This window comes from Carcharhinus amblyrhynchos, chromosome 6 (genome assembly GCF_965287045.1).
Source record: "Carcharhinus amblyrhynchos chromosome 6, sCarAmb.v2.hapA, whole genome shotgun sequence".
Lineage (NCBI taxonomy): Eukaryota > Metazoa > Chordata > Chondrichthyes > Carcharhiniformes > Carcharhinidae > Carcharhinus > Carcharhinus amblyrhynchos.
The window spans coordinates 34245461-34271894 of record NC_137329.1 but is presented as its reverse complement, the minus strand read 5'-3'; the positions used below and the strand labels follow the sequence as shown (position 1 = coordinate 34271894).

Genomic DNA, 26434 nt, shown 5'->3' with positions numbered 1-26434 from the left:
TGAACAGATGTGATGCATTTAGTTGATGTTGCAGTAACAATGGTATTCCTATTTCATTATATGACTGAGGAAAAGTGCATAACTATCACAACTGAAATAATAAGAATCAATACTTTTCACAGGAAGCTAATAGCTGCTTGTGACTACCGTTTTTGTTATCTTTTTGCTAGTCATTAGAATTGAAGCAGGAGTGAGATATGGGAGGTTAAAAGTTTAAGCAATTGTATAGTGTACGTATTGAATCAACCACTGTTAATTAAACTTCACTACAAATGTTTTAATTGTAACTGTAGTTCAAGTCTTTACAAAAAAGAGATATTGGGGATGACCTTACCAAAGCATGGCGAGCAGGGAAGATGGGAATTGGTTTTTTATCTTCCTGGCTCTGTTTTGCCGGTGAGAATGATGTAAGGGCGTGAAGCCTATTTGCATAGGATTGATCGAATGTAAATACCATTAGTGAGTCTGGCATGGCTGTTCCTGCCCTCCTGGATACCTCTGCCCTCATCAGTGAGATGTTACGCTGGTGATAATCACAACTGCGCTGCAGCAGTGGAGAACAGGCGCCATGACCATTGAAGCCCCTGGGTGTTCAGGGGTATTTCAGTCCTGAAATTGGGCTAAAACCTGGTGTTGTCAGACTTCTTACTGTGTTTACCCCAGTCCAATGCTGGCATCTCCACGTTCAGGGATATGGCCAGGCATTGCCTACCTCGCACCCTGTCAGTGCCCGATTTAAGCAACATAATTGTGCCAGGGTGGGGCCTGAGTGGGAGTGGGGCTATGAGGGGGCGGTGTGCACAATGATGGGTGGGCTTATGCAAGGGGGAGCTCTACAAGAGGGGTGGCCAACTGGGTGAGGTCTCTGCAAGGGAGGGTTGTGTGGGGGGCTATGCTTTGGAATTAATCGTGCGGGTGGGGGTATCCCCTGGTGCAAAATGGCTCGTGCGCTCTGCAGCCGGCTTCTCTGGAGTACTTTGCCTCTGTATCACCCCCCACTTGCGCGCTGTGAAGCTCCCAATTGCCTGGAAGATTGCAATGCCAAATTCATGCAAAAGACTGATGTGTAACACTCACGTTTCAGACTTTTATCACAGTTAGGGGGCGATCTTTCTGGTTCGTCCCACCAGTCAATAAGTGTGGTGAGCTGGTAAGAGCAGAGGAGAAGCAGAAAATTAGTTGGCACATGGTTTCTTGCCTCTCGCAATGTTACCAGCACTGATTTGCTGCTGAAATCAGCTTCGCTTGCATAGAGGACCTGAAGCAAATTTCGATATTTAATACCCTATCTGAATGTCATCGGAGAGTCCTGGACGCTACCGTTCAGGCTCACTTGCATTTACCTTGGCAATGACAGATGCAAAGTACTCGTTAAATATCTCACCCAAGTGCCTGTCTCCATCCATGAATCTCTTTTTTTACTCCTTCATCAGTCCCATTCACCACCTTACTACCCTGTAGGAGACTTTTGGAATCCCTTTTATGTGAGCTGTCTTTCTCTTCTTTTTGTTTCATTTATTTATTTCACTACCCTCTGAATTTTCAGCCTAGTTCTCACTTTTATTATTAACCCCCAGCTAGCTGTGAATCCTGACATTTGATCTGTGAACAGCCCGCCCAACCTGATGCACAATATTCAGCATCTGAACATACCAGTCCAATCAATTCAAAGTGTGTAAACATTAATACCCTATGTTTTTGGAAGAGGCAGGTCCTTGCTTTTATCTTCTGACATGTCTTCCCCAAATGGGTTTTAAAACTCAAGCTTCTGTTCAAGTTTGCACCAAATAGAAGTCATTTCACACTGACTCACCTCAAGAAATGACAGCAAGTGGCTCCTTGTCAGTTTGTTTCACCATAAGGCTGCCACTTTGGCATCATGGTGTTTTGCTGTGTTAGTGACTTCAAGTTTATGGAGGGGTGCCCAGTCTCTGCGAACAGGATGATTGGTTGCGTCCACTGCCTCATCCAATTTCTTCAGGTGGACAGAGTTCAATTAATCTTCTCGAGGTTCTGTTGTGTTCAGATCACCATTCTTCTCGTATGCTTTTAAGATTGCTTATGTTTACGGCTGCCAGGATGGTATCAATCTTGCTCTGGGTAGAGGGAATATGTTTCAGGATTTGGAGGTATTCGGTTAGAGTAATATGAATGCTGATCTGCTTTTAGATTCTGCAAGAACGCTGCCTTAATATTGCTACTAATAGCAAAAGCCTGGTCTTAACCACCAATCCAGGCTGAAATTTGGTTGATTTAATTTGATGAAAATGATACAGCTGATGTGGAACTTTCAGGGCCTTCACAGATGTCTATCTGTAATCCCAACTAGGCAGTTTTGCTCCATTAGATGGAATACTATAGAGACAACCAAGACCTGTACTTCTGATGAAAGATTGTATGTAGCCTTTTCAAGTTTCTCTGCAAGCTTCACAAACAGTGCTTAGAAACTACTTGCATCCAACACTGTCCCACTACTCTGTACATTGACTTTGGAGCTCTGATTGAACACCAAATGTCTGCTGTGATTTCTGCTAAATGAATTGAGTTGTGCATAACGTCAAATGTTGGTGATGGCACACTATATCAACTATAAGACTATAAAGTATATCAACTATTAATGCCACCTCGTACTGTTTGAAGCACATTCCTCACAGTAAAGCCTGGACTCACCTTCCCATCTTGGAGCTGCTGACTTAGTAAGACACCATAAACACAAAGTGACAGCATCACACCTTCTCCATAACTCAAAACTGACAAAATAACTGGACGGAGCATTCAGAAAGAAATCTTTCAAACTATCCAACAAAGCCCTGTGCTTCACCACTATTATTTCATATTACACAGAAGTGACAGCAAGGCCCTCGTAATCGTAAAGTGTAAAAGTTGTTAGCATGGATAGAATTTCTGTTAAGAATTTGGAGACAAAAGGGTTGGTTGATGGAAGTAATCACTGCTGTACATTTATTAGGGAATATTGAAAAGCTCACAATGGCAGTAGTCCTTCCCTTTGTCAAACGTGGGAGTAACTATAGTGACAATATCATGTTACTAGACATTGCCTAATTTCACTCCATGTCACATTGATAAGAGAGAGAAAGATGTGAGGCGAAGAGGTAGGGAGGGAGAGAGGGAGGTGGACAAAAGATGGAAATGGGAGAACAAAGGCTCAGAAGGTTTGAAGATAAGATCTAAACAGATGAAAATGACTCTTCTTGAATAGGTGGGTTATATTTGCTACTTTCTGATGGAACCTTTCCAGAATCTAGGAAAATTAACACCAACGCATCTTCTACGGCATTAGCCACATTTAAGAACCTAGATTGAAGTGCATCAGGATCTGGATACTTGTCAATCTGCAACTCCAGCAGTTTGCTAAGTAATACTCCCTAGTAATTATAATTTCACCAGGTTCCTCTCTCCCTTCCACCTGTTGATTTACAGCTGTTACTGGAATGTTTTGTTGTATCCTCTACAGTGAAGACAAAAGCAAAATATTTGTTCTCTTCATCTACCATCTCCATTTTGTCTGCCATTAATTCCCTATTCTGAGTTCCTAGAGGACCAACACTCACTTTAATTGTTCTTTTCCATTTTAAATAACTGGAGAAACTTTTACTATCCATTTTTACATTTCCAGTTAATTTCCTCTCATACTCAAATTTACTTTTCCTGATTAACCTTTTAGTTATTCTCTGCCATTCTTTATATTCTGACCAATCATCTGACCTGCCATTCCGCTTTGCGCAGTTATATGCTTTTTCCTGAAATTATATTGTCTTCTTGAACTTCTATGGTTAACCACAGATGGTGGGTCCTGCCATATGAATTTTTCTTTATAGTAGAATATATGTAATCTAAGTATTCTGACATCTCCCCATACTTGTCTGTTATTGCTTCTTTATTGATCGTTCTCCTAGCCTAGTATCAGAACTCACTTCAGTTAGCTGAGCTTTCGTGCCCACATACTTGTCCTTTCTTAAGGTTAACATACTGGTATTAGATCAACTCCTCTCTTTCAAACTGGATATAAAATTCAATCATATTGTGGTCGCTGTAGGTGTCTTTTACTCTGAGGTCATTAATTCATCCTGTCACATTACAAAATACCAAGTCTTATATAATCAGCTCTCTGCCTGCTGTAGCTATTCTATTAACTCCTTATCCAGGCTACTACTGCCAGTCTAATTCTCCAGTTTATACGTAGATTAAAGTTGCTCATGATTTTTTTCAATTCATTTACAGGACATGGGCATTGCTGGCTAGGTCAACATTTATTGTCCATCTCTATTTGCCCTTGAGAAGGTAGTGGTGAGTTGCCGCCTTGAACTGCTGCAGTTCTCCATACACCCTGAGGTGTTTGTACGTCCACAGTGCTGTTAGGGACGTAGTTCTAGGATTTTGACCCAGTGATTGTGAAGGAACAGCAATATATTTCCAAGTCAGAGTAGTGAGCAACTTGAGAGGAACCTCCAGATGTGGTATTCCCAGGTATCTGCTTCGCTTCTCCTTTCAGATGATAGTGGTCCCTTTATCATAAGCATCCACTATTTCTTCTTGTATGCTTTGTTCTATCTTGTGGTTACGGTTAGGGGGCCTGTGCACCACTCGCAGTAGTGACTTCTTTCCCCTGCTATTTCTCATCTCCACTCAAACTGATTCTACAGTGTGATCTCCTGAACCAACCCTAACTATTGCACCATTGTCATACTTGCTTAACTGTGTAATCCCTACACCGTTACCTATTCTTCCGATTCTTCTTGAATGTCAATACTTAGGATCCAGTTCATATCATTCTGCAGCCACACCTCTGTCATGGCTTTCAGATCATATTTCTTTACTTCAATGTGTGCTATAAATTTGTTTATATTGTTAATAACGTTTCACGCATTCCAATATAGAGCCTTTAGTTTTGTTATTTTGTTATCTTTGTAACATCTTGAAAATTGGTGCAGTCTTGGGTCTTTTCTCTCTCTCTTGCTTTCGGCCATTCTGACCCTCATTTCCCATGTTAGAATATCCCTCTCTTCCCTTGTCACTATGTTACATCTTTTCATGTTTGATCCTTTGCCTCCCCTATTTAGTTTAAAGCTCTCTCTATTTCCCTACTTACATGGTTTGTAAGAACACTGGTCTCAACATAATTCAGCAATTGACTATTCCAATGGTACAGTCTCCACTTTCCCAGTATTGGTGCCAGTGTCCCATAAACCAAAACTCATTTCTCCCAAGCCAGTCGTTGAGCCATTAGTGTCTCTAATTTTACATACACTATGTCAATTTGAACTCAGCTTAGGTAATAACCCAGAGATTATAACCTTTAAGGCTCCACTTTTGAATTTAATGCCTAGCTCCCCTCATTCTCTATGCAGAGCCTCTTTGCTGGGTCTATGTCATTGGTCTCTACATGAACCAGATGTACTGAATCCTCCACCTCTCACTGCAAATTTCTCTCCAGCCTTGTAGCAGAATTGAGTAATTGAGGGAAATGTAACTGCATAGATTGAGAGATTGTTGGATAGTGTTACTATTATGTTTCAGGGCTGTCTTTTCAATTTGGGGTAGGGTAAAATGAAGAGGAGCAGGTAACTTTTCCCGAAGTATGTCTGAAAGCAGGTCTGTGTGATGGGACTGTTAAACAGTAATGGAAAGCCCAGTTTATAAGATGTTCACACTAGGAGACAGGACAGCAGTTTCTGTGTTTACAGTGGTCAGACTGCTAGCCGCCGAAGTCCCAGGAAAGTATTGAAAATAACAGGCTGTATACAATTATCCTTCAACAATCTATTTGATTCCACAATATAATAGAGTTGGGCATCAAAAGGATAGCTAATCAACATTTCTATCTGGATGCAGGGCCCATATGATTCACTTTGCCATGGTGAAGGGTGCAGTACAAGCCATTGTGCTATCAGGTTACGTGCTTTTCGAAAATATCGCTGAATATCACAGACAGATTGAGTAGTCTGCTAGGGCCCTGAGAGAGAAAGAGAACAGCTCAATGCCACATGTTGCTGTGGTAATCATGCAAGACTGCAGATGGGAACTAACGTGGGCTGGAAAACCAAATTCGTGAAAATTTGAAATGAGACTGGATGATTCACCTCTAGCTTATTCGAGAGGAAGGATCTCCAGGAAAAGCTCTCACCATAAAAGACGGTTCTTAGGTGTAAAGTTACCTGGCTGAGAAAAGAAAGAAGTAAACCCTCAGGACCTAAGATTTACTTAGGGGCTGGGTCCAGGAAAATCTACTTGCTAGAAAGTGTAAAGGGATGTGTGAAGTGGATTGTTCAGTTGTGTTAAAAGTAGAAATCATAGAAACCCTACAGTACAGAAAGAGGCCATTCAGCCCATCGAGTCTGCACCAACCACAATCCCACCCAGGCCCTACCTCCATATCCCCACACATTTTTACCCACTAATCCCTCTAACCTATGCATCTCAGGACACTAAGGGACAATTTTAGCAAGGCCAATCAACCTAACCTGCACATCTTTGGACGGTGGGAGGAAACTGGAGCACCCGGAGGAAACCCACGCAGACACGAGGAGAATGTGCAAACTCCACACAGACAGTGACCCAAGCCAGGAATCGAACTCGGGTCCCTGGAGCTGTGAATCAGCAGTGCTAATCATTGTGCTATCATGCTGCCCAAGTAAAAGGAGAAAGTTCTGTTTTGTAGTTTAAAGTATAAGTTGCTATGAAAGGTGTTTACTCAATAGTGCTTTTAGTCTGATTGTTAAAGTAAGTCTTAAAGCTTGGGATCTTGTCATGTTATCCTTTAGGCTATCAACTAGAAATTTGAATTTCTATTAAAGTTACTGGTCTCCACAGAGATTATAACAATGGCTTAAAAGCAAGTGATAAGTCTTTACAATATTTGTAGCAGGACTTTAGCTATCCCTTAGATGACATGCTAAACTGAGGTGCTGTCTGCTATCTCATGGTTCATTTGGAATTTAAAAATCCCAGGGCACTATTCAAATATGAGAAATGAAAAGTTCAAGTATTTTGGTTAGCAATCCTTTCTCTCAAATAGCACAACCAAAGCCAGATTACCTCATCAATCATTTCATGGCTGTTTGGAGGATAGTGCTATCTGTAATATAGCTGCTATGTTTGCATGCATAACAGCAGTCACTACACTTCAATGTAATTAGTTGCATGTGGCTTGCTCTCTTTCCTAAAGGATGCTAGTCAACCAGATGGCTTTTTTGTGATGGTTACGTTTTCAGACTACTAATGTTAACTTTATATTTTGGCTTTCATTTGGCACGGACGTCAAAATTGGAGATTTGCAGAATTTGCATGTGACATTAAATGGTAGATTAATTGAAAGAGAACGTGGGAAACATCAGTTATGTAGTTGGTCAGACAAATGACAAATTGAAATCCAAGATTGGCAACGTAAATCATTGCAATTTTGGTGCACCAAAATGTGTGACATAAATCTGCAGTGATTTAAATAGAATTCTTGTTTGGTAGTGCAGAACTGGAGACAATTTTTGCTAAAACTTTTTGTCTTGTACAGAATGTTTGCAAGAATACAGTGGCAAAGAAATCATCAAATTTATACTGCATATAGAGATGGTGCTAACTGGTTGGCAAGTGCATTCTGGTAGGTGTGTTGCCATGGAGCATGCACCAGTTTGTAGTGACTGACAGTTAACTGTTGAGCATTGTTTGAAATTTAAACCAGGTGGAGCTTGACTGTGGTCGAGGAATTGTCCTGAGAAATGAATATTTTGTTCAACTGAAACAAGTTTCTTTTGGCTGCAAAGAGCTGAGCTCAATGTACTATGTAGCTTCCAGTACATGCATTGCAAGCTTGACTGACTATCTTAAATTGATTGTCAGCATATTCTTACCACACTGAGGATTATTTAGCAAATGTTGCCCAATCACAGAATCACACCTAATGTTGGACACTGTTTTAGGTGTCAGTAAGCACCTGGCTGGTTGGAAATGATTTTAACCTTGCCTGTTACGAACATGGAAGGGACATGTTGCTTGATACAATTCACTAGTCTTTGGAATGTATGGCCTATGCACCTGGCATCACATAGGCACTGAAATTCATATGCCAGATTGCTTATTTGTATGATAGGCAGAGTGTCTTGATGGCTTCACGGCAACATCCTTTTAGTAGCAAATATCACTCATGTTGCTACCCCATAGCAGCAGTGTGAAACAGCTAACTTCACCATCTGTTGCTCAATTTTTTGGAATACTTTGAGTTTTGAAGGTATTCTGAGGTATACTGGGCACCTTCTGGAGCTTAAAGTGATGGTCTTCATTCGCGAATTTGCACAGCATGGAACAGAAAATGATCTGATGAAGGTGGCCATTATCTTGCAGGATTCCTTTGATTTGCCCTATTTCAGCATCAAGCTTGCATGGTGAGCAAATGGCTTGGGCTTTATTTATGAGGTTGCTAATAAGACCAGTCTTTTAGGCATGCAATGGTAAGCATTCTAATACATATATTGACCATGAAAATAGGGTTGCGGTAGACCATGGTAGAGAGCATCCAGGTAGACTTCTCATCTTGTATATCAAGGAAAGGGAGTTCATTTGACTGCCCTGTTTCAAAGGTGAATTTGAGCACAGGATTTAGCTCATTAAGACATGTGAAGAAATTATTGCATGCAGCTGCAGAATTAAATATGGCAAATGTATCATCCACATATGGGAAAATTGCAAGGGATAGGAGGTTAGGTGTTGTTCTATTGAAGATGCGTCACTCATGGAAGAATTGGGCCTGGAGGGGATCCCATGACAATTATCTATTTGGGTATACATGATGTCATTAAAACTGAACTCAACTGAACAAGTTGCTGAGTTCATAAATTCGATGAATACTGATTCACATAATGTTGGCAGGCCCAGATTACCATGGTATAGTGTTGCAGTGCAGATATTTATGGCTTCCTTAAGTGGAACATTGAATAGACTAACAATGTTGAATAAATACATGAACACAGCATTGCTATTGATATGCAAGCCCTCTGTGGTCTTTGCAAATGGGAAGGAATTTTTCACTGTGTATGTGAAAAACTTTCTCAAAACATCTTGTAAAAATTCACCCAACCTTTTGGTCAATTCATGTTGTGCAGAACTAGTCATAGATAAGGTAGGGCAGCCCATACATTTTCGGATGCAGTGAGCCATGAGGACGAACCTAGTTACGTATATTGCATGGCAGGCAACTCATTGCTCTTGCACAAGTCCAGCAAGTTTATTTTTAAACCTCACTTTCAAGCACGCAGTTTGGACCTGACACTCGACATGACCAACGGATATGAATTTGGACTTGTTATTAAGAATGGCAAGCATTTTGTTGATATGGTCAAGCTTGTTAGGAATAACTATACCCATGCTGAATTATTGAAAGGTGCACTTTCAATGTTTCAGGAATAATGGATGCTGGTTTGTGGCAAGCTGGTTGGGAGTGGAAGAGTTCAAACTCAGCAAATATTTCTTACCATTTTATTTGTGATTAAGGTGCACCAAAATTGAAGCAAAGCACAAGAACTAAATTCTTTGCTTTCTGAGAAACATAGATTTGTTTTGTGTTTAGCACTGTCATCAATAGCATTCCTAAGCCACTTTCACTTCAGCAAATTTATGGTGTAGATGTGTTTCAAATGGGTACTGTTTATTGTGTGGTCATATGTTGAAGCAATATAGTGGCATAAATGGATTAAATTGAAAAATGAAAGAAATTTGCAGACTGAAAGAAAATGTGCACATTGCATCTGTTTCAGCTAAACTAAATAGTGACAGCCACTTGCTGGTGGACCGGACTCTAGCTGTATGGTTTAAATTTCAAGCAGTACTTGGCAGTTAACTGCCAGTCACCATCAACTGGTGGATTCTCCATGCCACACCTCTATGGATTAGAGTCCACTTGCCAACCAATCAGCACTCTCTTCTCGTACAGTAAACTAGATTCTCTTGCATTGTATTCTTGCAGATGTCCTGATGAATGCAAAATGAAAAGCTTTGATTAAAAAAATGTATTTTTTTCAGAAATGCTGAAATGGAATAGTGACCAGAAACAGTAGTAGGTTAAACAGCTTCCACTACTTAGGGTAATCTCCGCTGTTGGCCTTGATGGTCCCAGTTATCAAAAAAAGTTATTGCTATTATTCTGCTCTTAACCTTATTTGGACTGTTTTCACTTCACTCTACTGCCCGTTTCAGTTCCTGTGTTACACTTCCTGTCCAGTTACTATACACACTCCGCATATACTATTTTCCACCTCAATGCTGGATTATCCTCGTAACTAATCATATTACTTTGTCTTTTTTTCAGCTCCAGAAGTTCTCAGTGCCCATCAATACACCCAGCAATGTGATACCTGGAGCATAGGAGTCATTATGTATACATTGTAAGCAACCTATGCAGAAAAATGCATTTAAATGCATCCATGATACGTACAAGATATAAATTTTTGTATTTCCTGAGTTGCAAAGGCTCATCAGTAATTCATGACTGCCAGTCGTGTTCAAAAAACTGAACAGTCTCAAAATCTGTATGTATTAGGTGTCTTTGACTCCCTCGGGAGCAAGTTACTGACATGACATAACAAATTTACACAATTGTTAACTATATAGATTGAAGATGTTGAGTTTTTTAAACCATCATGATCTAAAGAGACAGCTGTCAGGACAGAAATGCTTAATATTTATCATAGTGCTCTTCTTCCTTTAGTAATGGCCACATTCCACTGCCTTTTTTATTTTGATAGTAGTCTTCGCCTGTTTTTTTTTCCTTTAGCTCTGTCTTTTTTGCTGAGGCCCATATCTGCTATGTTTTCGAAACAGGCATGTTTATACATGTTAAACAGGTTTATAGTTTTAATAATCTTGTTTCGTTGCCTAATTTTCTTTCAGCCTGATTTTCCTTCCTTTCTTGGAACCTCTTCACCAGCTAAATTATGTGTTGATTTAAATTATCCTTTCTTTAAGCTCCCATTGTCCAATATGATTTCTGCATCTGCTTTATTTGCAGACTATTTTGTGGGTAGCACTAGATAAATCAGGCATGACCTGCTGAAAGGCATCCTAATAATGAAAACTTTCTAAAGATGGGTCTCGAAGATATCAAGCGATGGGGCTGTGACCATTTCTTTTGACACCTTGTTCCATTGTGGGATTATGCCAGGGAAGAAAGATTGCTGATACAATGGATGGGATTTTCCGGCCCTGCTCGCCCCAAGAAAATCCCACCCAAGGTCAATGACCTTTGCATGGTTCTGTCCCGATCACTACGATTCCTATGGCTAGTGGGCCGAGAAAATTCTACCCACTGTTTTGGAAATAAATGGTCTTTGTAGTTTGTGCAGAAGGCTACCTCGTGTTTTGTCATTCCCACTCCCCCAGTATATTTACAGAATTTTTCTTCAATGCATTTTCCCTTTTATTGAACTCTTTCTTTTCTGCTTTTTTTTGTTAATTTTGTTTTTTTTAATGTTCGAACACTCACCAGACCCAAAATGTTCCAATTTCTTTGCTACAAGCCTTCATTATTCCATGCTCCTCAACACCCAGTACCCCTCCTTCCTCCCCTCACTATTTTGTTCATTGCTCAATGGGATTGCTCAGCAGTGAGGGAAGGGGCATCACAGTCCCAACGTCTGGAAGGGTTGGATTATAATTACTGAATTTTTTTAGATTAGTTCCTGAATTTTTTTTTGTCTCCTTCATCGTGACATATTCTGATGTTTAAAAAAAAGCTTTTTTTGTACGTTTAATTGAAACTATTGAAATGATGGCAGTTATCAACATTTTTCAAAACCACACAACTAAAATTGTAATGGTTTGATTTTGATTGAGAAAAATAATTTTATGGTTCAAATGTAAAAACTGCAATAGTCTGTGTAATTAATACAATCTGTCATTTCAAGTGGATTTCTTTTTCTCTTTGAATACTTTTGAAATGCAATCAAGCATTTGGGACATTAAATGCTACTTATGCATATGCTCAGTCTACGGAATCTGCTTTTAACTCTGGGCAAAAATTAACAATGTCCAAGCCCATGCTTTTGACAAAGGTTGAAGACTACAATTAAGACATCCTCAATTAAGGTATTAAGGGCCCCAAATGCATTTCAGTTGATGCATTTCTCCTTTGATTAAACACATTATTTCAGACATTAGAATTTTCAATGACTTAGGGGGGAAAAAAATCACTAAGTTTTTCTAAAAGCTGTGGTTAGGCCACAAATAGGGTATTTTGTCCAGCTTTACTCACCACATTTTAGGAAGGATTTTAAGGTCCTTGAGAGGATGCAGTGGAGTTTTACCAGAATTGTTCCAATAATGAGGGGATTTTAGCTGCAGTGTGAGGCTGGAGAAGCTGGGGTTGTTCTTCTTGGCACAATGGAGATTGAAAGGAGATTTGATTGAGCTGTACAAAATTATAAAATGTTTATCATCAACTCAAAATTAGCCGTGAAAATAAAACTGAGAATCCTGAGATGCTACATCATACCAATTTTGACATGTGGAAGCGAGTGTTGGATGATCAGTGAAGCAGTGCAGAGAATAAATGAGGCTGCAGAACTCTAGTTTATAGGCAAATATTTTGGACAAGTAAAATCTGAGACCAAAGGAAGCCTGCTAACCAAAATCAGGAAAAGATAGTTGGAGTTCTTGGGCACATAATAAGAAATCATAATTTAGAAAGTCTAATGCTGAGAGGAAAGGTCAGTGGTAAAAGAAATTGAAGTGGACTCAATCTTTCAAACTAGCCTCACAAACTGGAAGAATGTGCCACTAACGGAGACAATCTACACTTTCAGAGCAAGATTAACATGGAGGTTCAAAGTCGCCAGTGCCATTTTAGGGCATGGTACCTGATATGAGAGAGATAGGGCAGTAAACAAAAATAAACAGAAATATGTTTTCATTAGCTGATTAGACACATATTAGGGATGGGGGTTCAAGATTTTGGGAAGAGATCTGGGGGAATGTGAGGGAAGGTGTTTTTTTATGAAGTAAATGGTAATGACCTGAATTGTCTTTGTAACAAAATTGGATAGAGCTTAAGGGAAATAAGCTTGCAAGGCTGTGAGGATAGTGCATGGAAATAGGACTGACTAGTTTCCTGTATAGAGAGCTTTCATGAACTTGTTGGGCCAGATGGCCTAATGATTATGGCAACAGGAAGTGCACGAAGATATAAGACTCCTCAATCTACCATCTTTCCAAAAGTTAGATTTAGTTTTCACCCTAAAATTTTATTTGCTAACTGAGGTGTACAACAACTTGATTCCAGTTTGCTCACCTCATCTTAATGTGCCATTTTTTTTTCTCTCTTGTGTGTGGCTGTAGAGGTGATGCTGGCCTTCTGGTTTTTGGCCCACTGGCATTATTCATATGTGAGCATTAGCACAGATTTGTTAAATGTGAAGTTGCATCAAATCCAGTTCACATTGGAATTGGATGTGCACTGCCATACATCACAATGAGATTACCATATAGCAATCAGGGCCAATATCCTTGGCTGTCTATTTTACTCCATAACCCAGTGGGTCTTCAGTTGGATGAAGTCAACTAACACCAAAGACTGTGATTAGACACTGGAACATTTTTGCTCTGTATAGTTTACTGTTACACCAGGCAGAGCTATTGCATTTCATTTGCTGGTTTTATTTTTGGCAAATAGCATTAATTAACAAGTGCCAAAGCTGATGTTGTTTTGCCATGTAATTCCATATGGAGGGCATTTATTCATTTCCATTGAGAGTGGGAAAAAAATCAGTCAAACAACAGTTCATCTCACTAAATAAATTTGTAAGCAGAATTGTGAGAGCAGAGGAATTGAAAAGGTTATGAAACTTGCAGACATAATGTTCACCACCATTTTGTTGAATTCAGCAGCTATTGCTACTCATGAAGTTTCTTTATGCTGTAAAGCTATCTACAGAGAGGTTTAGAAATACTGTTAATTGTAAATAAAGCAAAAGTTATACCCTGTTGTTTCTATGCAGGCTTTCTGGAGATCCACCATTTGTGGCCAATTCAGAAGAAAAACTTGCTGAGTTGATAAACAAGGGGGAACTGCACTTTAATGATTCAATCTTGCAGGAACTCAGTGATGGTGGTAAGTGAAGCACGGTCAAATTAGCAGTTAGGTATAAATATGCTCATGTGAATATTGGACATGATTATTGGGGAAGAGAAACTGTAGAGGTGCAATGTTCAGTTTATCATCATTTTGCCCAAATGCAGGAAATGAGGGGCTAGTGTTGTATATTTTAAAATTTGTAGTGTAATTTGTATTGCAGCACTTTCTAAGGTTTAAAAGGCAGCCCAGTTGTTCTGAGTTCACCAGTATTTTATAATTCACGCTCAGTTGCAAAAACTGGTTAGAAATTCGTAACGGTTCAAAAAGTATAGGCTGTTGTATCGATGACTCTTGTAGAGATGCTGGCATTGGACTGGGGTAAACATAGTAAGAAGTCTCACAACAACCAGGTTAAAGTCCAACCAATTTATTTCATTGTAAATTCACAAGCTTTCAGGGTTTGCCCCTTCGTCAGGTGAATGGAGAGTTCTGGCCTCAGACAGAGCATATAACAGCACACACAGTTTACAGATTACTGATTAGAATGCGAGTCTTTTCAACTAACCTGCTATTCAAGTCTTAAAGATGCAGACAATGTGAGTGGAAAGAACATTAGGTGTAGGTTAAAGAGATGTGTATTGTCTCCAGACAGTACAGTAAGTGAGGTTTTGCAAACCCAGGCAAGTCATGGGGGTTACAGATAGTGCTACGTGAATCCAAGATCCCAGTTGAGACCGTCCTCGTGCGTGCGGAACTTGGCTATCAGTCTCTGCTCAGTGACTCTGCGCTGTCGTGTGTCGTGAAGGCCACCTTGGAGAACGCTTACCCGAAGGTCAGAGGCTGAATGCCCGCGACCACTGAAGTGTTCACCAACAGGAAGGGAACAGTCTTGCCTGGTGATTGTCGAGTGATGTTCATTCATCCATTGTCGTAGCATCTGCATGGTGTCCCCAGTGTACCATGCTTCGGGACATCCTTTCCTGCAGCGTATTAGGTAGACAACGCTGGCCGAGTTGCAAGAGTATGTGCTGTGTACCTGGTGGATGGTGTTCTCACGTGTGATGATGTCATCCGTGTCGATGATCTGGCATGTCTTGCAGAGGTTGCTATGGCAGAGTTGTGTGGTGTTGTGGTCACTGTTCTCCTGAAGGCTGGGTAGTTTGCTGCGAACAATGGTCTGTTTGAGGTTGTGTGGTTGTTTGAAGGCAAGACGTGGGGAAGACCTTGGCAAGATGTTCGTCTTCATCAATGATATGTTGAAGACTCTGGAGAAGATGTCGTAGCTTCTCCGCTCCGGGGAAGTACTGGACGACAAAAGGTACTCTGTCCACGTGTCCCGTGTTTGTCTTCTGAGGAGGTCGGTGTGGTTTCTTGCTGTGGCGAAGTTCCGCACGCATGAGGACGGTCTCAACCGGGATCTTGAGTTCATGTAGCACTATCTGTAACCCCCATGACTTGCCTGGGTTTGCAAAACCTCACTTACTGTACTGTCTGGAGACAATACACATCTCTTTAACCTATGCCTAATGCTCTTTCCACTCACATTGTCTGCATCTTTAAGACTTGATTAGCAGGTTAGTTGTAAAGACTTGCATTCTAATCAGTAATCTGTAAACTGTGTGTGCTGTTATGTGCTCTGCCTGAGGCCAGAACACTCCATTCACCTGACGAAGGGGCAAACGCCGAAAGCCTGTGAGGTTACTATCAAATAAATTGATTGGACTTTAACCTGGTGTTGTCAGACTTCTGTTGATGACTGAACCAGACACAATTTATTTTTCAAATGGCACTGCTGTGTTACAAAGCAAATGAAAGTGAGATGTACTCAGCTTTTTCTTGCCTGTTCCCTTTGCAGCAAAGGATGTGCTGACACGTCTTTTAAAAGTGGATCCTGCCCATAGAATCACAGCCAATGAGCTTCTTGACAACCCGTGGGTCACGGTAAAGCTGTAACTAACTTAATTTAATAAACTACGTAATTGCATTTGGAGGATATGTAATAGTGGTACTCCATCTAACTCCCAAACTATTTTTAATTCTTCTTCTCGCATCCATGTACGTACTTGTTCAACATGTTTGATTTTACACATTAAAACAAACTACTGCTATTTTGTGGCAGAGTTATCCCTTACTCTGCTGCACAGTGGACTCCCAGAAAGATAGCAGACGAGCTTCAGAATGCAACAAAAGTTGCGATCATCCAGCTGTCCAGTTGTGTTCCTGAGAATTTTGCTGCAGGAGCAGACATGCTTCTGTATCTAACATGGAAAAGCACTGCTAACTAGGATAGAGGGGTTATATTAAGGAGCCAGAAGGACCCGGGCATACGTTGGTGGGACTTGATAGAAGACACACCAGGCAGGTCATGGTTTAGACACAGGCAGGCTGCAAGTTGTGGTTACCAATGCCTCAATTATAATAATATTTCAAAGGCCTGTTTGTATCATAGCGAAATTAGCTGTTGGAAGCAGACTAACTTGTGAAAAATAGTTCAGTTTGTACTGTAGCTGTTAAAGTATAACATTGTTAGGAATAAGTTGCAGTGCTGGGATGTCTTTTAAACTTTGTTTTTAGTAAATTGGAGATTATTTTGAGGTGGTGTATGATTATGAGCAAACTGTAGTTTACATACCTGTTTGGTGTACTCTTATTTAAAATGCTGAGCATTATTTAACGCATTTACCTTTCTCGCATCTTTGATGGGTTCACACAATATGCTTGGATTTTTCTCTTTTAAGTCTAAACCCATCTAGAAATTCCATATGACTTGTTTTTTTTCCTAGGAACATAAGGGCACATCTGAATCAATTGGCCAGTAATGACTCCTCCGTTCTATTTTCCAGATAGCAGGTTGTCTCAATCTCAGTCTCCTGCCCTTTCTGCAAATCCCAAAACGTACTTACTTCCTAAGTAAATACTTATCTTCTTTTAAAGCATTGTTGATTCTGTGCATAAATCTGGTAATTTATGGGCCAACGAATATGTATTTTCATAACATGGTTGACTCTTTAACAATCTGAGCAAAATTAGTGATGGATAATAAATCCTGCCTTGCGAGTGTTGCTGTCACCCCAAGGACAAATTTTAATTTTTTTTTAAATTCCAGTCCCAATGTTGGGCAAGATTTTGTATCTGAAGACTGACCTCACCAGAAAAAAATGAGCTGTCAATGTATTCAGGGTGCCAAAAGCCTATTTTAAATGAGCACTCCATACACTTGGAAGCCACTTTGACAGCCAGCACACTTAGGGATCAGTTGGTTGCATGAAACCACATCCAGAAATTGATGCTCCCAACTTAAAGTTTTTGTGACAAAAAGTGAATCAGTTTTTCTGTTGCGGCATATACTTCTTGTAAATTATAACAACTAAATTTTACAAGTATCAGTAGAGCATTTCAATCAGATATTGTCAACTTCTATCCCTACTGGTGTACTGTTTTTTAAGCATAGCAATGGAACTATTTTCTTTAAAACGTCACTAAAGATGTTGCTAAATATTTGCAGCGCAATATGTACCTACGATAAAAATTGGTACTTACATACCACCAGTAATGAGGTTGTGGTTTATTCATCAATGAAGCTATTGAAGTTTTTCAAAATACTCAATAATTTGATCTCACAGAGAAACAAATTGTAACTAGTCCCCCAGGCTCACAGCAGTAAAAATCTATTTTATTATGTGAACTCAAAGTTAACCAAAAATGCTGTATTTTCAAACTTGCAAAGTATATTTTCATACAGATCTTCAGCTAAAAAGATATTGATGCTTAATATTTTATTTGGGTGGCACAGTGGTTAGCACTGCTGCCCCACATGTTCTTCCTGTGTCTGCATGGGTTTCCTCTGGTTCGCTGGTTTCATCCCACAGTCTGGTTAAGCACATTGGCCATGCTAAATTCTCCCTCACTGTAACCGAACAGGCGCCGGAGTGTGGCGACTAGGGTATTTTCACAGTGTTAATGTAAGCATACTTGTGACTAATAAATAACCTGTAAAAGTTTAGCTTGTTGTGTTACCCAAACCTTTGATCATAGCAATTGAATTTCAGGGGGACACGACAGCCATACAAAGGCCACCAAATGTGCTTGAAATGATGAAACAGTGGAGAGATGACCTGGATGGGGATGAAGAAAGATCAAGCACAAATAGTTCCCTACCGAGTAGTATTTTCCAAGATATGCATACCAGCCAGGAAAGTGGAGAGAATTCTACCAGCAGCAATGGTACCCCAAATAGTTCCAGAGAAATCGACACTGGAGGTACCCAGACCTGCACTCAATCTAAACAGGTAAAATTTCATTAAAAATTACACCAAAAATATAATTCAGAATGCTGATGTTCCCTCCTCCACATGCCTATATATCTCTGTATAACTGCATTGCTGGAGTGAAAGGGAGCTGTAGAGGTTTGAGGCAGAATTTATAGATCCTGATGGGGGCAGAAGCAAACACAGAAAGATTTGTGCCCTGCTCAAGGAGAGCATAATTTAACTCCTTCAGCTGCAGACTGTGATAATGTCTTACAAGTGGCAGTGCATCACTATATTGTGCAGGTTGCTAATGCCCAGGAGGTAGAAAAGGAGAAGAAAGATACAGATAATTGTTCTGAAGGTTCTGCAGAAAGATAGTGTGATGAGGTGTGGAGGCTTGCTCTTCCCCACTTATTACCAAGTGTTTTGAGCTACCTTCTCTTGCAAGAAAGAGTGAGCTGTTAGTGAGAGTTTTGTGAGGTGTTTGAGAAATGTGGCTGTCATGAAGGAATAGCTGACATTTGTGAGTAAATGATTTCAATATGAGGATAAGGAGAAAAATGCTATGATTGTTGCTGCTGTGATGAAGAAATATTGTAGTGTTCTTGCTGTGACTAATCTAGTCGTAGAGTCATAGAGGTTTACAGCATGCAAACAGGCCGTTCGGCCCAACTTTTCCATGCTGCCCTTTTTTTAAACCCCTAAGATAATCCCAATTGCCTGCATTTGGCCACATATCACTCTATACCCTTCGCACCCATGTAACTGTCTAAATGCTTTTTAAAAGACAAAATTGTACCTGCCTCTACTACCACCTCTGGAAGCTTGTTCCAGACACTCACCACCCTCTGTGTGAAAAAATTGCCCCTCTGGAAGCTTTTGTATCTCTCCCCTCTCACCTTAAACCTGTGCCCTCTAGTTTTAGACTCCCCTACCTTTGGGGGAAGATATTGACTGTCTAGCTGATCTGTGCCCCTCATTACTTTATAGGCCTCTGTAAGATCACCCCTCATCCTTCAACGCTCCAGAGAAAAAAGTCCCAGTCTATCCAGCCTCTCCTTATAACTCAAACCTGGTGGCATCCTAGTAAATCTTTTGTGCACTCTTTCTAGTTTAATAATATCCTTTCTATAATAGGGTGACCAGAATTGTACACAGTATTCCAAATGTGGCCTTACTTGTACAATTTCAACAAGATATCCCAGCAATGAAACCAAGCATGCTGAATGCCTTCTTCACCACTCTGTCTACCTGTGACTTCACTTTCAAGGAGCTATGAACATGTATCCTTAGATTTTTGTTCTGTAACTGTCCCCAACATCCTACCATTAACTGAGTAAGCCTTTCCCTGGTTCAGTCTACCAAACTGCTTCACCTCGCTTTTATCTAAATTAAACTTCATCTGCCATTCGTCAGCCCACTGGCCCAATTGATCAAGATCCTGTTGCAATCGGAGATAACTTTCTTCACTGTCCACTATTCCACCAGTCTAGGTGTCATCTGCAAATTTATTAACCATGCCTCTTATATTCTCATCCAAATCATCCAATAAATGATGAATAATGGTGGACCCAGCACTGATCCCTGAGGCACACAGCTGGTCACAGGCCTCCAGTTTGAAAAACAACTCACTCCAACCACCGTCTGGCTTCTGTCAAGATAGTCAGATCATGTTTTTCTTTTGGCACTGCAGCCATATTCTTGTGATGTGGGTATGCCGGCGTTGGACTGGCGTAAACACAGTAAAAAGTCTGACAACACCAGGTTTTAGTCCAACCTATTTATTGGCTAACCCGAAAGCTTGCGAGTATATTATCAAATAAATAGGTTGGACTAAAACCTGGTGTTGTCAGACTTTTTGCCATATTCTTGTGGCAGTGCTCAAGGCATTGACATGCTTCGTGTGGTTTTCTTGCTGCCTCTTCATCAGATGCTTTTTTGTTTTGATTTGATTTATTATTGTCACATATATTAGTATGCAATGAAAAGCATTGTTTCTTGCAAGCTATATAGACAAAGCATACCATTCATAGAGAAGGAAAGGAGAAGGTGCAGAATGTAGTGTTACAGTCATAGCTAGGGTGTAGAGAAAGATCAGCTTAATATATGGTAGGCTCTTTCAAAAGTCTGACAGCAGCAGGGAAGAAGCTGTTCTTGAGTCAGTTGGTATGTGATCTCAGACTTTTGTATCCTTTTCCCAATGGAAGAAGGTGGAAGAGAGAATGTCCAGAGTGTGTGGGGCCTGTACTTATGTTGGCTGCTTTGCCAAGGCAGGGGGAAGAGTAGGCAGAGTCAATGGATGGGAGGCTGGTTTGCATGATGGATTGGGCTACGTTCATGACTTTTGTATTTTCTTGTGGTCTTGGGCAGAGCAGGAGCTATATCAAGCTGTGATACAACCAAAAAGAATGCTTTCTATGGTGGATCTGTAAAAGTTGATGGGAGTTGTAGCTAACATGCCAAATTTCCTTAGTCTTCTAAGAAAATAGAGGTGTTGGTGGGTTCTCTCGACTATAGTGTTGGCATGAAGGATCTGAACAGGTTTTTGGTGATCTGGACACCTTAAAACCTGAAGCTCGCGACGATTTCTACTTCGTCCCCATTGATGTAGGGTTCCTTGCCCCTGGGGAACAACAGGACGTTCTCCCTTCTGTCCGCTCAGTGCAATGGAAGCTTTAGTGCAACATCAGAGAAGGTTTGTGCTTGATCGCTCCCTCCTTCAGCTATTTACTCCAGAGATTACAGTACGGGTTTTATAACAAAAGCGAGCCTCCTATTTAAGAAAAGCTAGTTGTCTTTAAATTGCATCCTGGTCTCTGATGTGAAGTCCCTCCCAGAGAAGTTTGCAACCAATGAATAACAGATGTAGTACTGGTTCCTTGCATAAATGATTATAATCAAAGGCAGCATGGATTTTGGCAAAAAGGCTCTGCATTTCAAAGTAATTAATTACAACGTTCCTGACATTCATAATGAGGTGCAAAATAATTACTAGTTTCTTTGTAGAAGGGGGGAGCTATGGTGTGGAGTTTTACCTTTGCCTTTGAATGTTCAGCATCAGCTAGGAGGATAGAGAAGAAATTCTGGGAAGGAGGATAACCTGTTGTTAGCAGAACCCACTTCAAATGTGGTGTTTCTGAAAAGGGCTATTTTCCTTCCTGTGCTGTGCCTAAGTGATGATTTTTGCCCGGGTGATATTGCTTGTGAATCTGTACACGAGAATTTAAAATACAGCAGTCTTCAGTGTGAACAATTTTATAACCAATCTGATTGAGCAGATATGTGATCTAAATAGCTTTTCTTTCATTGAGTATGGGGCTGAGATTGAGCATGAGAATCCAAAATAGTAATTATTACTCACATCATGAAATTAATCAGACCAGGCTGATGGGTGCAAGCTATATCACATGGGCTCCAACCTCTTTGCCATCTCCCCACACTCCACCCAAGCGGAAAGTTGGCTGATTGCTAGTTACATGCTGAGGATGGGATAGAGCAGCAGAGGGTGGGACTTACAGCTCTCAATGGGAAGGAGTCCTGCCTTTGGGAGCTATAGGCAACCCTAGCAGTCCCAGCAGTACCAGAACTCGGTAGCAAGCACTGCCAAGATTGCAGGAAGGAACACAAAGGGGAGTGGTGGTTGCTTCAGAAAGGTAAGCCCATGCTTTTGATTGTGGTGAGATGAGGTTTGGAGGTTAGACAGCAAGGAAGAAAGGGGAGGGGGAGGGGAGGGTGTCCAGTGCATTCAGGGCAACCCCCCCAGATGAAATATCCCCTTCCTTCCTGCCATTCCTTCACCTAAGCCACAAAAGCAGACTGCTCAACCATGCCCGTCAGCCCACACCAATTGTATTATGGCGTGAGCAGTGTTTGATCCTTGTCAATGAGCTTGTCAACAGTCCCAATGGACTTTTAATTATTCATTTAAATATGGCGGGCAGATTGCCAATTTCAGCACCCATCTACCTACCTAGGCTTTTTCAGGGGTTGGCTCAGGAGCGCACGGATAGCAAATGGGCCAGCTGTGCAACACACCTTATCTATTTTTCAGCCTTATGTGTATTTGCTTAGGCTTAATTTCACAATACAGAAGTGGATGTACAGTATTGCAGCTGAAAGTTGTGTGCAGGATGTATGTGACATTTCTTTTGTTTTAGTGAAAAGCATGCTGCAAGCAGGCATGCGCAGCTTTGTGTTTTCGAAGATGATTAACCCATTCTATTTGTTGTAACCATTGAACCTTCCTTCATATTTCATTATAATTCACTTTGACCTTATTCTGGCATCCAGTTTGAGTCAAATCTTGTTTCAATGGCTAATCTAAACCTGATTTAGATCAGGTGAAACCACTGGTATATGAATCATTGCTTGCTGTAAAAAAAAAAGTGTATCTTTTCAGAGCTTGAAGAAGAATACCATTGTGAACTTATCCGTCGATGGATCACTTCCTGTGAAGAAAACCAACAAGTTCAGCAGCAATGTGAGTGCCAACGAATAATAAAACGAAGTACAATCAGATTCAAAATGAAAAGCTTAATTGAAAATAAATCAGCAGATAATTCGAGTCACGTTATTTAGTCCAGATGGAATTGACATTAAATTATAATGAATGTTCATTTAACATCCATATGGCTGTGTGCATATATTTATAAATATGAGAAACAGCAAGTGAGAAGCTGTTGTGTAAATAAGTTAGTACTTCTGTTGCAAATTGATAGTCTTGGTACCTTCTAGAGCTATAGATATGAAAAAGCATGACTTTGCAGCTTTAAGTATGTTGGGATTTGTAAGCTGTAGGGTCTACCATTTTATTTCACTTGTGCAGCTAACATTTTAGGAGTAAAAGATAACATATTAATATTTTTGTTAATTTGTCCAGGGTATATTCAAGATTAAGGATGGTACCAATATTGCCTAACTTTATTTTATAGCTTACTGTTATATTTTACTAGTTGTGATCACTAGCCACTAAAGCTATGCCTTTCAGTACTTTTCAGTTGTGTAGGCCATGTCATATTGGCCAAGCATACAGTATTTGGGCTTCTCCCCAGATTCACCTTCAACAAAAGCAAGTATGTGCACGGTGTAGCTATGATTTTCAGAGGAAGGTATAGTAGCTGGTATAATCTGCATGGCACATGTTATAATTAATTACTGAAAAACATCTGTTGACATAGTGAACCAGGTAGGTAAATTAAATATCATCAATGCTAATAAGTGGAATATGATGTGAGAGGGATTTAAAATGCTAGCCTTGGCTCGAAGGTTACTATTTTACCTTCTGAATCAGAAGGTTGTGAGTGAAGTATCATTCCACAGACTTCAGCATACAATCACAAATGAAACCACTGTGCAGTATTGCAAGATTGTGGCACCAGTGGAAGTGTTCGTTGGATAAAGGATTAAACTGAGAACTTGTTTCCCCCTCATGGGAATAAAAAATCTTGGTATTATTCAACAAAAAGCAACACAATTCTCCCAAAGACCTAAACAATGTATATTCCTCAAATGACATAATCTAAAATAGATTATCTGGTCATTATCTTATTATTTTGTGGGATCTTACTGTGCAGAAATTGGCTGCTGTGTCTCTATAATTTGCAATAATTACTATTACAATAATTATGATCTTGAGCCCACACTCACTCTCTGTGCGAATGCTGACAGGGGCTCAAAATCCAGAAGTTACAGATATTGCTGGGGAGATTGTGATCTCGAATCTTCCCCACCCCTCACCTGCGATGGCATCAGGTTCACTCCCACTCCAGGCATGAACTGGATTTACATTCACTTAAATGTATTTTAATATAATTAACCACACCCCTCACAATATATTGACCCCCGCTGTATTTTTAAATTGTCAACAATGGGTTCACCAGACATGAACCTGTTGTGGGAATCACCCCAGTGTCTTAAAGGTAAGTACAGAAGTATACTTCTGTATAGCCCCTAGTGGAGGCGGACATGGCAAGGCAGTGCTGGTTCTGATCAGGGCATGGGAAAGGGAGTCCCTCAGATCATCATAGTGGGCTTGGGTTGGGGGGGGTGCGGCGCGGCGGTTCAGTGAACGAAGAATAACTCTACTGAAATTTCCTAGTCCCTATGCAGAGTGTCCCCATGACCTCCAGACTATGATTAGGAATTCACAATGTTCAAGGTGCTGAACACATGTTTGCATCTTATCAATCCAATGCAAGTGTTGGTGCATCACCTTTTCTTTAGTGCTTATTTAAAAATTCCAGGAACATTTCACTTAAATTGACAATATGTAATGCTGCATTGTGCTTCTGTCACATAAATGAAATGTAACCTAATAATGAACATACATATGTGGAATTGAATAAAACAGGCCTAATAAAGAGTGACAAATTGGAATAGACTTAAAACCCATTGAGAGGGTAATGGCAAAATATATAATTGGGGTTGCTAGAGTAGATAGCAATTAAGAAAATGATGAGCAATACTCTAAAAGCTATTCAAGATGCAGAAAAGACTTCCTGGTTTTAAGGATTGAAGGATGTAAATGGAAAAAGGATACAAGGATAAACTGGAATCCTGGGAAAGAACAGATGTGTGATCAGCCATTGCTGTAAAGGAATGCCTTGATTTCTGAGTCCCCTCAGGATTGGTTTATAGAATGTAGGTACCATGGACTGTCTGAAGATAAAAGTATGTGATAGTTCCCAGGGAAGAAAGCACTCACTTGTGTGATGGCATGCTGCTGTTGAAAATGAGTTATACATGTTTTCCTAATGCCCTGTTTTTAATAGCCGCCATGATGTTGCAGGCTGTTGTGACATTAGGCTGCAGCATTTGGCCTAACTATGTGACAGTGTGTTTCAAAAGCAAATCTTATACATGCAGCCACTCTTGGTTAAGTACATGTAAGAGGGCTTCTAGGGATACTGGTTTCTAATGTTATGCGCTACAGTGCAGCTTCTGCGGCCACGCTGTCTTCGCTGCTCTTTTTTAAGACACCTATTCCTGAAGCCTGCTGTTATCTTCTCAATGTTAACTAAATATCCAAGTTTTATGTTATCTGCAGCTTTGAAATTACATCCATTATATATGTCCAAGTTATTAATAGAAAGTAAAAAGAGCAGTGATCCTACTACTGTGCAATCATTACCAGTTTAAAAAACAATTGTTCATCGTTACTCTGTTTTCTATCCCTCAGCCAGTTCCGTATCCACGCTACCATTGCCCTTTTAATGTCCATGGATTTGTCATTGTTAAACTCCCAACCATCTTCAAAGGGGCATGGTTAACTCATCTCTAATTTGATATAACTCTAACTGTATCATTTTTATGAATGTTTCTCCCTCTCAGACATTTTCTCTGTGGAGCTGTTGTGCAAGAGCAGCAGCAAATCTGGCAGCTTTCCTGGAGAATATGTAAGGTATTCCCTGAACAAGACCATCAGTGAGTTGGTTAGATTAATAAGAACTACGCTAAATCTGTGTGTGAATATCACTCAAAAGCTAAGCAGTCATTATCACTTAGGTAGAAGAACAGGTGAAATCTGCTTAAACCATCAAAGTGCTGTAACAAAAAAGGCTATGAAAAATAAGATTTTCTTTTAGGAACCATTTTCATCCACCATTCAGCTGCTGCAATGTCAGTTCAACCTCAGCTTTTTCACAACACCACATTCTGTTGTTGTGCAGAATACATTTGCTGTTTTCACTTTTGTAGCTGAAATTAAACAGTGCAAAGAAGTTATTTGGCTGAGTCTGCAGTGGAGTTTTGACGTGGGGCATTGCTTAATAACATCGTAGGTGTAGTGATTGGGATGGCATTAAGGCTGGCAGAGCAGCAGCTGCAGCAGGCAGGATTGCACGGGCTTGCAACTGCTGAGAACAAAGTAGGTGGGGTGGAGGAAGAGCCCACAGAAGACCAATGCTGGCATTTTTATCCCTCTCGAATGTGCAAACCAAGAATTGAAGTTGCACAGTGTGTGGAAGCTATACTTGATCAGTAGGAAAGTCTGGAGGAAAGTCATGCAGAGCTATGTCACGTGCTGGAGCAGTGGCTGCAAACCAGCTCCATGTTTCTCCTTGCCTGTGACTCTGAAAGTGACTGGCCTTGCATTTTTATCTCTTGGGGTCAT

The 26434-nt window shown here is 40.4% G+C and overlaps 1 protein-coding gene across 12 annotated transcripts in view; it reads left to right on the top strand.

Moving 5' to 3' along the window:
- The window catches only part of stk33 (serine/threonine kinase 33), a 172993-nt gene that overhangs the window by 129068 nt on the left and 17491 nt on the right, over window positions 1-26434 (top strand). For 11 of the 12 annotated variants that reach the window (XM_080190182.1, XM_080190188.1, XM_080190183.1 and 8 more), the window contains 5 exons: window positions 10316-10391; window positions 13998-14110; window positions 15930-16015; window positions 18124-18363; window positions 22724-22804. In XM_080190182.1, the coding sequence (XP_080046308.1) occupies window positions 10316-10391; window positions 13998-14110; window positions 15930-16015; window positions 18124-18363; window positions 22724-22804 (596 nt within the window). Of the gene's footprint in view, window positions 1-10315; window positions 10392-13997; window positions 14111-15929; window positions 16016-18123; window positions 18364-22723; window positions 22805-25653; window positions 25747-26434 lie in introns of all 12 variants that reach the window. The other variant, XM_080190192.1, reaches the window with a different exon arrangement.